Source organism: Pangasianodon hypophthalmus, chromosome 8 (genome assembly GCF_027358585.1).
Source record: "Pangasianodon hypophthalmus isolate fPanHyp1 chromosome 8, fPanHyp1.pri, whole genome shotgun sequence".
Lineage (NCBI taxonomy): Eukaryota > Metazoa > Chordata > Actinopteri > Siluriformes > Pangasiidae > Pangasianodon > Pangasianodon hypophthalmus.
This window is the reverse complement of record NC_069717.1, coordinates 25,734,850-25,748,122: the sequence shown is the minus strand read 5'-3', so window position 1 is coordinate 25,748,122 and position 13,273 is coordinate 25,734,850. Positions and strand designations below refer to the sequence as shown.

The following is a 13,273-nucleotide window of genomic DNA, read 5'->3' as shown; positions in this document are numbered from 1 at the left end:
TTCCACTATTAGCACACCAATGATTATTTATTAAAGAATGCCACATTGTATTTTTAACCATTTATTGTTACACTGAATGTTGTGGAACCTCTGCAAAACACAAATTCCTGTTATCATTTATGTCATCGCAACTATAAATAGTTGTCCTTCCCCAGATTTCTCTTTTTTTCTATCTATTGAAGTTAATAAGAAAGAAAAAGTGCAGCTTGTCATGTTACAGAGAAACGGGAAAGCTGTCCGTCCTGACGACTTTTCCATGTTAGAGAAAAGCTTGCTGTTACAAAGCCCTGATACTGGAGACTCCTTTCTTAAATGTTAAATAAATATCTCCTTAAAGAAAAGTTTACAGTCTCATTGATCATACTTTTCTTTATTAAATTACAACACATCTGTAAATCTGTTTATTATTAGTCTAAGATTATGTGGCGCATCCTCTATACAAGCTCCAGTTTAATTAGATGTTACTATAGCATTAGAAGGACTTGGAGCATTAATATAATCCTTTAAATTATGGAGCTACAGTCAGAGCTGCTGAAATAAAACTATATCAAGACCTTCTGACCAATCAGATTCGAGTATTCTGCAATGCTGCGGTATAACACTAATGTTCCAGTAATGCTGCATGAGATATTAAGATTTAAGGAGAGCAGACACTGAATGTGACTTGTAGTGTACCTTCTATTATTAAAAGCACATGTGTTTCATAACATGCAAGACTGAATACTGAGGGTGGGGGAAAACTCCGTTTAGGCATCAAGATAATCTTTTTTGGCTCCTTTCATCTTTTCGCATGACAACTGGCTACATCGCAGTGTATAAATACTTCAGCATGTTGTTCTCTGGCCCTGTCCTCTCAAATGTGCATTATAAATCACCTTTGACCCAGACTTTCTGTCTGTTTCTTTAAGGATGTGGAGACAGTCTGCAGGACAGCAGTGGGAACTTCTCCTCTCCCGGTTTCCCCAACGGCTACTCAGCGTATATGCACTGCATCTGGAGAATCTCAGTCACGCCCGGAGAAAAGGTGAAAATACCAGACAGACTGGTGTATCTGCTTAATTAGGTGCTTGCTGTAGTGTTTACTTTTAATGAGCTACTGCTGCTGCATCTTGTGAATAGCGATATGAGAGTCTTGGATTATTTTCTTCTCTTATTTAACAAGATGGATAAAGCCCTCTTGTAAGTAATTAGAGCGTATAGAAAATCAGTCATGCTTTCAGAAGGTTCTCAGAAGTGTTGGAGCTACTGATGGCTTAGTTTTATAAACAAACAATTTAATGACATCGACTACACATACTCATTTATCCAACTGGATATGAACAAATTTATTTGTAAATCTGTTTCTGGAGCATTTATAAAAGCAAGGTGGCATTCATGAAAATCTGCTTAGTTCCTAACAGGTTCCTAGAAAATGCTCCTACAAGAGCTCCTGAGTTTGTGTAAATTTACATGTAAGGAGATGCACTAATGTGAACCTTGATTAATGTGCTTCAAATCATATAATTGGCGATGAGTTACTGCGATTTTATATACAAATTATGCTGTCAGGTTTAAATCACTTAATGGCATACACAAACGTGATGAAAATTTTGTGAAACTTCGTCATTTCATAATAATGAATTGAAAGAAATCAATCCAAGACGAATCCATAAATCGACACAAATAAGATTGGATATTCAAGTTGGACAAAAGACATGGCACCCTATAAAGGGCAGAAGAGTTAGTATTTGTCTGATCTTTCACCGCTTAGTCATCATTTAGTTTTTTTTTTCACCACTGTGAGCTTTGCCTTTTATGGAGTTTTGTAATTTACAAGTGATTTGCATTTATCAGCATATTCACATGAGTTCAAAGAAAATCTGCGTTACTGAAACTTGTGTAAATCTGACAGGAATTTTTAGTTTGGTTTGGCATACGAAAACATTTAAACACCTTTACTAAAAGATTGATAAATGAGACCAGTTACTGCTAGATTTCTTCCATTGCAGCTAATAAGTGCCTTTTACTGAATACACACCCTGCTATTCAGAAATAATCTGATTTCAAAAATTGTATCTAAAACAATATTCAGAAAAGGAGGAGACCCTTTATTATTTTCAAAGGGAAAAATCATAATGCCTTTCAAACTCAACTGCACCCATCCTTCCAAATACCACAAAACAACAAATTAAAAAGAATAATAACAGCTTGTCTCTTTCCACACCTAGTAACCTCTTCAACAGGGCTTTTTTTCTTAGAGGATGACACCAATTTCCACAATGTTCGAACTTAGTTTGCAGGATTGCTGTCATTTATCATGATGAAATTTCACAATACCAACACAAACATGATGATTGCAGTGTTGCAGTGCAGGCCGCATATGTGTGGCGATTTGGGAAAGCCCATTGGATATTGCTGTGGCTGAATTCTGGAAAAACAGTTGAATGACAAAAAACTGGGTTTTGGCCAGAATGGAATTCAGAATGGAAAACATAAACATATTTCACCAAAACAATTTTTAATAAAGTTTTTACTATCTAACATTGATGTCAGTCTTCAAAGATTACATTTTACTTAACAAATGCAGCAGGAAAAACAGCGAGTTCGCTTAAGATGTCTAAAACCTTACTATGATTAATGCTGATACACCGCAGTATCACAGCACACTTTGCAGTATTCTAGGTAACATTACAGTCTATTGTTTTTTTTTTTTTTGTCCTGGTGCAGCACTGGAAGAGTACAGATAATTTCCGTTATGCTGAATGTACCAGATGTATAGCAGGAAATTGGTATTAAAAATTACGAGCTGTTATGCAGGAAATCCGAACATCAGGCTATGAGTGTAATTTCTAGTGAACTGACATTATTTTTCCCTCTAGATCATTCTCAATTTCACCTCCATGGATCTATATCGGAGTCATCTGTGCTGGTATGATCACGTGGAGATCAGAGATGGATACTGGAGGAAAGCCCCACTCAAAGGTCCATATTATGTAACATAAACTCTTAGACTATTCTGGATGATTTCAAAGTGGTTAATTTGGTGTAATAAATTTGTCTGCATGTTCAGGTCGATTCTGTGGAGACAAGCTTCCTGAGCCGATCATTTCGACAGACAGTCGTTTGTGGATCGAGTTCAGGAGCAGTAGTAACTGGGTGGGCAAAGGCTTCTCAGCTGTGTATGAAGGTAAACTTCTATCTGTGCAGCACCAAAACTGCTCCACCACAAACGTCACCATTTTATTTTTTTTGAAACGGAATAAAATACTCTCATACGATGGATAGAATAATTTAATTTAAATAGAAAATTACCCCAGTGATACAAGATGGACTCTAACTGTTGCCTTCATCTCTATATCTATGTAATATGGATATGGATAATAACACTCAGTCCTTTTTCCTTAAGACCCAAAATGTGTATATTTTTTCCCCCCAGTACAAACACAGATATAAAAATCTTTGTGTCATTTGAGGAAATGGTGTATCTGTTAGCAGACAAAAATGAAACAGGAAAAAAGAAAAGGAAATGTAAATATATGTAATACTTAATTTGTCACAGTGGTTTTAAAAAGTGCAACTTTTCAGAAAAGTACAGAATGACATCAAACTTTTTTTTTTTTTTTTTTTTTTTTTAAATAAATACAGTACCTCCTGACCAATCAGGTTGCAATTTTGGGGCCAAGCGTGAAAAACAAACATGCAGGAACGAGTGCTAATGAAAAATCAGTCTTGTTAATGTGTGACTACGAGGTGATTTATGAGTTGAATAGAAAATAGTCACTGCCAATATTCCAAGATTTCAGTGCAACTAAAAAAATAACAACATGTATATTTGGGGCATATACTATTTATTCGCTGGTCAAGATGCACAAGCAGCTCTTCTTTTCTCGATTTGCTATCTCCAAAGCTATAGCGAAGACAGACAACCTCCTCATCACCAGAGTCGAATCATTTCATCTATACTACAGATAATATTAAATCGAATCTATATTTAAGCTAGGCAAGGATCTGTAAGAGTCTCCTTGTTGTTATTTTACACCCTTGTCTTGTGAGCCTCCTTTTTTCATATCAGGATAAAAGGTGCTCCGACAAGAGCGTTTTCTGAAAAAAAAAAAAAAAATCCTTGTGTGAAAGCACCCTTAGTATTGTGTCTTCTTCAGTGTTCATACATAAATCATCATTAAAATGGAAGCTTGGCTTTAGATCACAAATTTAATTTCAGTTCTACTGAACAGAAAGTTGTGAGTTCATTTCCCAGCACTACCCAAGAACCAGTGTTGTGCCCTTGAGCAAAACCTTCAAACCCTTTACTGCTTCTCTCTTTGGCTGGATCAGATTCTGTAAGTCGCCAGCGAGTCGGTTTGGATAAAAGCGTCTGCTGAGAGAGTAAATGTACATGAATGAATAAATGTATTACCTTTCAGCTATCTGTGGTGGTGAAGTGAAGAAGGATAATGGGCAGATCCAGTCTCCTAACTACCCAGATGACTACAGACCCAATAAAGTCTGTGTGTGGAAGATCACTGTTGCTCAGGGCTACCATGTAGGCCTCACCTTCCAGTCCTTCGAAGTAAGTAATGTAGTTATAAATACTTAATAAACATGTCTTTTTTGCTTTATAACATCATTTTGGAATTATACTTTTATTTCAAACTAGACTATCATTCATTTTTTTTATATTTTATTTCTCCAGCGATCAGTGATTATTTTGAACTGACTAAACTGGTTGGAAGATATTTTATCGGGTGGCTTATACTACAGCACTATTAAATTCTTGAATCTGATTGGTCAGAAGGTGTTGATTAATTTTTTTTATAACAACAGCTCTGCCAATAGTCCTGGCTGTAATTCAAATCAAAGTTTTATATGAACACCCTCGTTCTAATATGTTGTTGTTTCTATAGTAATAGAAACAGGGAAAAATATATAATCATTGATATGGTGAGATTTTCTGTAAGGAAACTTATTTAACATTTATGTAAGGAGTCTCTAGTGTCAGCGCTTTGTAACAGTAAGTTTTCCTCCATGGAAAATTCTCTGCATTTCTCTGGTTTCTCAGTAACATGCAGCTTTTTTTTGGTCTTACTAACTTCAAGAGAGAGAAAAAACAGAGTGTCTGGTGAGGGAATGACTGAGGGAATGACTGAGGGAATGACTGAGGGAGTGACTGAGGGAATGACTGAGGGAATGACTGCAATGCCCTACAACAATTTAATGTAACTGTAAATGGATAAAATGTACAGTTTGTGCATTAATAAATGAAAAATGTTAACACTTGGCAAATTGCTGTGGTAGAAGAGGCTTACTTAACAGTAAGCATAGCTTTTCATTTGCTTTCGTCTCATCTCCATGCTTCGTCCCACTGATTCCACTCCTTCGTTCCAGCAGACTGTCTTGGGGTTTGCTTTAGGTTTGGTCCTGCTTCCAACCAGCTGGTGCAAATAAAGACAAAGCTCCACATGATCCTCAGTTTACGAGCACAGGCTGTTCATATTCTGTGGCTTTGACTAGAGTAAAAAAAAAAAGAAAAAAAGCATTATATAAATTTTGCATTATATGACGCATAAAGAAAATAATTTTGATTGTGATCATCAGTTGCTGTATTACATTTTTACCTTTTATAACAGTTTCATTTTCTTTTTTTTTTTTCTTCTCTTTTCTTCAGATTGAGAGGCACGACAGCTGTGCTTATGACTACCTAGAGGTTCGTGATGGCAACTCGGAAAACAGCCCACTTCTGGGCCGCTTCTGTGGATACGACAAGCCGGATGATATCAAGAGCAGCTCGAACCAGCTGTGGATGAAGTTTGTGTCAGATGGCTCAGTCAACAAAGCTGGATTCGCTGCCAACTTCTTCAAAGGTGTGGATTTGAAAATGCATCCTAATGCCAGACATAACTGTCACATCTGTTCTGATTGGCGTGCTGATGTTTGTGTTTCACATTCTCTTACTTACTCTTAGCTTCAGTGGAGTTCATTAAATAAAGCACATTTACTGTGAAGCTAATATTGTTTATTTATTTATTTTTTTCAGCATACGTCTGCAGATTTGTTGTGTCTCTTTTTTGTTTTTGTTTTTTTTTTCTTAAAGGAGACAATTTTTAAAAAAATGACCAATGATATCATTTAGTACAATCCACAGTGCTGTTAAATTGTCAGTTTTGATTGGTCAGGTTTAGTGTTATTAACTCGAGAAAGAGAAAAAGAGAGGCTGGTGAGAGAACATCTGTTTTCTACCTGTTATAATGAATAACAGGAACTAACTCATTTTGAGAATGTTCAACAACATTAACTGTAACTATAAATGGATAAAAAAGTATGATGTGTTCTTTAAGTAATAAATAATGTAATCATTGTTAAATTGCTGAGGTTATAAGAGGAATTAAACCCTTCAGGACATGCTGTTACTGGAACATAATCAACGTTGGGGTGGTAATAGTAACTCCGCTGCATTACATCACCCCATGATTGATTACTTTCATATAACAGCACGCCTCATTGTGTTCTTTTTCTCGGTTCAAACTTCTCAAACTTGTACAGAGACGTTGTTTTTATCTTTCACTTTGCTTTGCAGTTTGCTAACTTTATGTTCATCTTGATGTGTGGGTTTTAATGCAGAGATGGACGAATGTTCAAGGCCAGACAACGGTCGCTGTGAGCAACGCTGTGTAAACACACTAGGCAGTTATAAGTGTGCGTGTGATCCAGGCTTTGAGCTGGCCGCAGACAAACGAAGCTGTGAGGGTGAGTGCACCATGACTACTAGCTTCAATATGGCTGACTAGTACCATATGTCCACTGTCAAACTGTAAACGACAAAGAAAAGCCTCTTTTGTTTGGTTTCTGTATCCCAAATGAACCTTTTTGTCTTTCGCATACTCCTGAAGTAACCAAGTAAACTGGCGTCTTAGTATTTTTGCTTATTCCTAATGATAATGCAAAGAAATCATTCTCCTGAATGCCTCAAAATTTGAAATAGTTTAAAGACGGTCGTCGTTTATATCACACAATATAATAATCCTGATTTAAAGCACGGCGCTGTTGAATTCTCAAATCTGATTGGTCAGCAGGTGTTGATTAATTTTCTATCACAGCAGCTCTGACAACAGTCCAATTAGTATGTTACTGTGCTTGTTCTAATGCTTCTAAAGTAACAATGTACACAGGGACTTGTATGCCACACACACCACATAATCATAATCCAAGACTAATAAAAGACAGCTAAATGAACTGAAATACGGTGAAGACTTCTGTAAAAAGATGTTTATTTAATTAACATTTATGGAAGGAGTCTCCGTTATCAGAGCTTTTGTAACAGTCAGTAAGTTTTCTCACCATGGGAAAGTCTTCAGGACAAAGCAGTTTGTACTTTTTCAGTAAAATGATAAGCTGCGTTTTGTCATATTAACTTCAAGATATAGAAAAGAGAGGGATGAGGGAACGACTGTTTATAGCTGCTATAACGCAAGGGATAACAGGAACGAGCTTGTTTCGCTGACATTCTACAACGTTGAATGCAAGTATAAACAGATAAAAAGTACATGTTGATTAAGAAGAATAAAACACTACTATAAGAAGAATGAAACACTTCAGGATATGCTGTTATACAAAAACGGTCAACTTCAGGGTGTCGACATTGACGCCACTTCGTGATGGACAGATGAACACTGGGAGTTTCTAACACATAGGAACAAATCTGAAAGTAGACCTCTTGATGTAATGTCAGTCACCTCTTTACACTGTCATAGAGGTTAAGTCTACAGGCTTATCTATGTTTATATTATTGAGCTTATTCAGCAAAAAGAAGACAGATCACAAGCTTGGTGACTGAACCAAGGTCAGAGGAAGGTGTGTGTTTATATGATCAGGAATCAGCTGCTGTAATAGAGGGTTATAAGTATTGCTCTTAAGTGCTTAAAACACCTATTGAACTAGTAATTTAATTTGAAATCTAATGTAATGATAGCAATCAAGCAGCCTTAATAATGCTTTCTGTAACTCGATATTTTTTTCTCTATCTGCCCTGTAAGAAAGTTTGGACATGACTCTACTGTACTGTATGAAGTAACTAACTGAATAATAGAACTAAATAACTATCCAATATAACTTCCTACTAGAGCTTAATTTTTAAAAATGACCATTTAACTTTTTTTTTTTTTTCTTTTCTTTTCACAAATGCACCAAGTTCTCGGTTTCCATTCTCTCCTCTTGAAACGTGACCACACACTGCCCCTAGTGGCCAGAACATATTTACTGCACATCTGTCCTTTTAGTAGGAATGGGAGCGTTTAGCCAGTTTGTCATGTCTTGAAGGTCTCACACACTGTGATACAAGTTCCTTAGTTACTTTCTAAGTCATTTTAATGGTATTACAAAACCCATCTCATGTGAAGCCTTTCTACATATTATTTCTAGATAAAACTATAAAGGTGAACAATGTGTTTATCTTGGGTCAGGAATTTAACGGATGGGGTTTTGTGTTATGTTTAAATACGGACATTGTAGGAGAAAAAAAATACACCTCAGAAAAAGGGTTCAGTCTTGAATCCTTAGGTTAAAGTGATTAAATGATAGTCAATCCCAGTTTTTAAATCAGTCTATTTTCTTTATTTGTAATGATCTTGTTGTAATGTCAAAGTCGACTATTTAGCAGCACCTTGGTGCAGAATCAGCCTTCTATCACTTCATAGATGAAGCATATTTGCGTTAGCAGAAACACCAGTCGCTGTAAGACAGAAGGAAGCTGTCAGGTCAGTCTGAAGCTAAATGTAGATGTGGTTAAACCTCTGAGGCATACGCTGTCTGATGGCATCTCTGAGTGGCATGGTGGTAACCATGGAAACGCCTCTCATCCCCATTCTGTGCGTGGTCCGTGATGGATGTCCAGGGTGTTACCTACTGATTAATTTGGAGCAGACGGCAAATTAACGCTTTTCCCTGTGTTGAGTTCAGATGCCTGAGGAAGGATTGCTTTATAGCTTTTGATTAACACAGGATCAAATAGCTTGACGATTTAGTTAAAAAGCAGTGATTTATATGTATGCATTTTTATATATAATAGCTTTCATATCAAGCAGTTTTCTTTGCCTTTGTTTTGTCTTGGCTTGTGTTTTCATTGCCACCTCTGAGGACAATTTCTACTCGAGCACTTGCCATGTTTCACACACATTCTGTGCTGCAGCAATTTCTCATTATTGCAAGCTGTACTGTTATAAAATCTCATTTCTCATTTTTTTCCCTCTCTTTCACAAGGGCTTTATCTTTCATTGTACCACAGCGCTATTGAATTCTCAATTCTGATTGGTCAGTTGATTAGGCGTTGATTAGGTGTTGATTAATTTTCTCTAACAGTAGCTCTGACAGTAGTACCAGCTGTAATTCAAATCACCTATACTAATCATTTATATTAATGAGTACTTGTATGGCAGGACTTGTGTGATAGACATAAACATGTATTATTGTTAAGATGATGTTTTCTGTAAGGAGACATTTATTTAACATTTATGGAAGGAGTCTCCAGTGTTCGTGCTTTGAAACAGCATGTTTCCTCCCAAGTCTTCAGGACAGAGCACTTTGTGCTTTCCAGTTGCGTTTCTTTGTCTTACTCACTTAAGAAAGAGGGGAAAAAGAGAGGTTGGTGAAGGAACAGCTGTTTATAGATGCTATATCATAAGTGATAACAGGAATTAACTTGTCTCACAGACATTCCACAACATGAAATGGAGCTATGAACAGTTAACAGTAAATTGCAACTTGTAATCATTGGTAAATTGCTGTGGTGTAAATGGAACGAAACTTTTCTAGACACACTCTTATTGGAAAATAATCAACTTCAGGGTGGTAATGGTAATTCTGCCTTTCCTAGGGTTGCATTATTTTCCTATAACTGCAGACTCCATCATGTTTTGTTCCTGTGTTGTGTTGTGTTTTGTCACCTAATGTGTTTTTACTGATTCAGATCTACAGACATCTGTTTTCCATTTTTTTCCTGGTGTGTATGCTGGCAAGATAATGAAGCATCTGAGTGTGTTTGCTGTGGACGTGTCAAGTGTTGACACATTATCTCTCTCTGTTTGTGCCTCTAGCTGCATGCGGTGGCTTCATCACCAAGCTGAACGGCTCCATCACGAGTCCCGGCTGGCCACGCGAGTACCCGCCAAACAAGAACTGCGTCTGGCAGCTGGTGGCACCCACACAGTATCGCATCACGCTGCTCTTCGACGTCTTCGAGACCGAGGGCAATGATGTGAGTGCTAGGTTTTTGTCTCGCCATGGGGTGGGTTTGTCTGCTTCATTTCCTTCAGAGTCAGTGGTCTGGGCACTTAGTCTCAAGGGCAGGATCACCGAGTGTTCAAAAATATATCCATGGGAGAATTCAGTGGAGTTTGGGAGCAAAAAGAGATACAGAGGAAGTGATGTGAACAGACTTTTAATGATAAGATCATGAGAATGCATGAAGAATGAAGAGATGTCAGATTCATTATGGCTTAAAAATGTCAAGGGTAAAGTCATAGAACAGCTCATATTGATGGGAAATTGACTACTGTTAATTTACCTTTTTTAAAATGATCTTAATCTCTATCCACTTCATCTGGTAGCATATGTGGAAAAAAAATGGAAGTCAAAGGGTAGGTGTTTTAATGTCATTTTAAAATATGTTTAAAAGTTCAAGACTAATTTTACACTCTGACAATAAAGGTTAAAGGGATGAAACAGGCATGAGAGAAATTCCAAAGCTGTGTTTCTTGGATAGCTATGCAGCATCAACATGAACATCAATGTCCTTAACCACAAGTTTATCACCTCACATGATCCCACATACAGCATAGATGTGATAGATGAAGATTAGCATGAGCAGAACTGGACTATTCTATATACTAGCAGAGTTGGACAGCTATCCTCACAAATGACACGCCACACGTGCAAATTCAGTTTGAGATATCGCCTACATTTTAAATAACACACTGTCTGACCCCTTCAATCGTCACTCTTGTGTAGGTGTGCAAGTACGACTTTGTAGAGGTCAGAAGTGGACTTTCTGCAGACTCCAGGCTACACGGGAAGTTCTGTGGAGCAGAGAAACCAGAGACCATCACATCTCAGTACAACAACATGCGCATTGAGTTCAAATCAGACAACACTGTCTCCAAGAAGGGCTTCAAGGCCCAGTTCTTCTCAGGTACTCAAGATTTTTTAGTATTTTTTTTCAGTAGGGTTTTGTGTGCAAAAAATTTAAAAATTGAGCTGTGTGAGTGTGTGTGTGTCATCACTGGGAGTCTGGTCTGTCTCTTCACAGATAAGGACGAGTGCTCGAAGGAGAACGGTGGCTGCCAGCACGAGTGTGTGAACACCTTCGGTAGCTACAGCTGCCAATGCAGGAGTGGCTTTGTCCTGCATGAAAATAAACACGACTGCAAAGAAGGTGAGAACACATCCACACTTGTAAAGTAAGTTGTGTAGTATTTACATGTGGATTAGTTTTGAGCAAAAAAATTCAAAATCTAGCCACTGGGCAAGTGGAAGCTCCAGTATGCGGCCAGTTCTCATGTTTGGTGGCCTGGAAAGCTAAGCGACTAGGCAAAAAAAATGGTAGCTAACATAGTGTAACAACGTATGATGAGCTAGTTAGAGAAATTAATGTATATATGGTCATGTAGCACATCACATTTGTGACCTCAGGGAAAAAAGTCAATAAGTCATTGGCCAACAATTTTGGCTGTTAGACCTGCTGTTCTGTCCTTGTATCGCAAGTAAAAGATATTCAAGACTGGCTAAAGTCAATAAGTCGCCTTCTAAAATTTGGCTATTAAATGTAGTGTCTGGTTCTCATATCACATGTAAATGACAGTCGAGTCCAGCTAGTGTTTTTATTTTCTCTGGAACTGTTTAACCATGAGAGATATGCCAGTTTTACATTAAACTAGTTTGTTTACAAGCTATACCCACATGTTTCCGATTCTGAAAAGATCGTCTTTCATCTGTTCACGCTAATTAACCCGCCTACTAAAAATCATTCTCAGCAAGTTCGCATCTCCGCCGATGTGTGTGGTGCAGCAGATGGTGGGACTCGGAATTAGTTGTATGCACTATAATTACAACATTGACACACTTGAAGTGAATTGTTTTTAATCATAGCTACACACCAAATGAAAAGATTTGTCTTACAAAAGTCAATAAGATGATTTATAAGTCAATAAGATGATTATTGAACCTATTTGTCAATCAGGCAACTACGAATAAAAAAACGAATAAGGTACGCTTGGGCTACTAAATTACTCTTTATCTGCTGAAGACTGGTTATTAAACCATTTGATTTTTTTCCCTCAACATTTCACTTCATGCTTCGAGAAATTGCTTCACTTTTGTATCCTCTGTGCAGCCTCAGATAAAACTGTAGCAGATATTAGAGAGCTAAAGAACCTTTAGCGCACTCTAGAACGCTAAGAGCAAGCGTGCTCAGGGTTATTTAAAACCCTCTCCATCGATTTCAGCTCGCTGACACTAAATGCCAGGAGGATATTTATAGAGGATCCTTCCCTATTGTGTAGAGACAGAAGAGGAAGACAGAGAGAGAGAGAGAAGAGTAGAGAATGGGAGGGTAGACAGATGGTTGGTTCAGGCTGCCAAGAACAACACTGGTTTTCAGAGATGCAGAGGGAACAAAAGAGAAAAAAAAAAGAAATAAACAGAGCGAAGGGCCTGGTTGTTGGATACTTTGTTGACTCTGCTGGTTGTGTGTGTGTGTGTGTGTGTGTGTGTGTGTGTGTGCTTCAGCCGGCTGTGATCACACGGTGAACAGTGTGAGTGGAACCATCACCAGTCCCAACTGGCCTGATAAATACCCCAGTAAGAAAGCGTGCACATGGGCTCTCTCCACCACACCAGGACATCGCATCAAAATCGTACGAAATGTTTTCGTTTTCTCTATAGTAACAAAGATGATTTTTGGACACGGCTTTATAATTCTATACTCTTTGAAGTTTCCGCTACACCCACTACAATGTTATAGCAATGCCATATGACCACACTTGACCATTGGCGTCACTGTTTACGAATACTACTATGCGGTATGGTACACAGTCTTGAATTCTCTCTGAATGTGTACTGATTTAGCACTCTTAGCTGTGAGATTAATCCATGCAGTACTACGAAATTATACAAGTAGCTTGCAGTAGCATTTTTGTACCAGAGAGGGTGAAATTACAAACTGTTACGTTGATTAATCAAAATTGTTAGTCATGTTTTCGAGCAAACTAGCTAAACTGGTGTAAAGTATAATTAAAGTTGGTAAATG

At 37.6% G+C, this 13,273-nt stretch overlaps 1 protein-coding gene across 2 annotated transcripts in view; it reads left to right on the top strand.

Annotated features, from left to right (window-relative positions):
• The window catches only part of bmp1a (bone morphogenetic protein 1a), a 62,184-nt gene that overhangs the window by 39,690 nt on the left and 9,221 nt on the right, over window positions 1–13,273 (top strand). For both annotated transcript variants that reach the window (XM_034306648.2, XM_034306647.2), the window contains exons 8-17: window positions 909–1,024; window positions 2,859–2,961; window positions 3,050–3,166; window positions 4,404–4,549; window positions 5,645–5,840; window positions 6,598–6,723; window positions 10,065–10,225; window positions 10,978–11,158; window positions 11,276–11,401; window positions 12,754–12,881. In XM_034306648.2, the coding sequence (XP_034162539.1) occupies window positions 909–1,024; window positions 2,859–2,961; window positions 3,050–3,166; window positions 4,404–4,549; window positions 5,645–5,840; window positions 6,598–6,723; window positions 10,065–10,225; window positions 10,978–11,158; window positions 11,276–11,401; window positions 12,754–12,881 (1,400 nt within the window). The remainder of the gene's footprint in view (window positions 1–908; window positions 1,025–2,858; window positions 2,962–3,049; window positions 3,167–4,403; window positions 4,550–5,644; window positions 5,841–6,597; window positions 6,724–10,064; window positions 10,226–10,977; window positions 11,159–11,275; window positions 11,402–12,753; window positions 12,882–13,273) is intronic.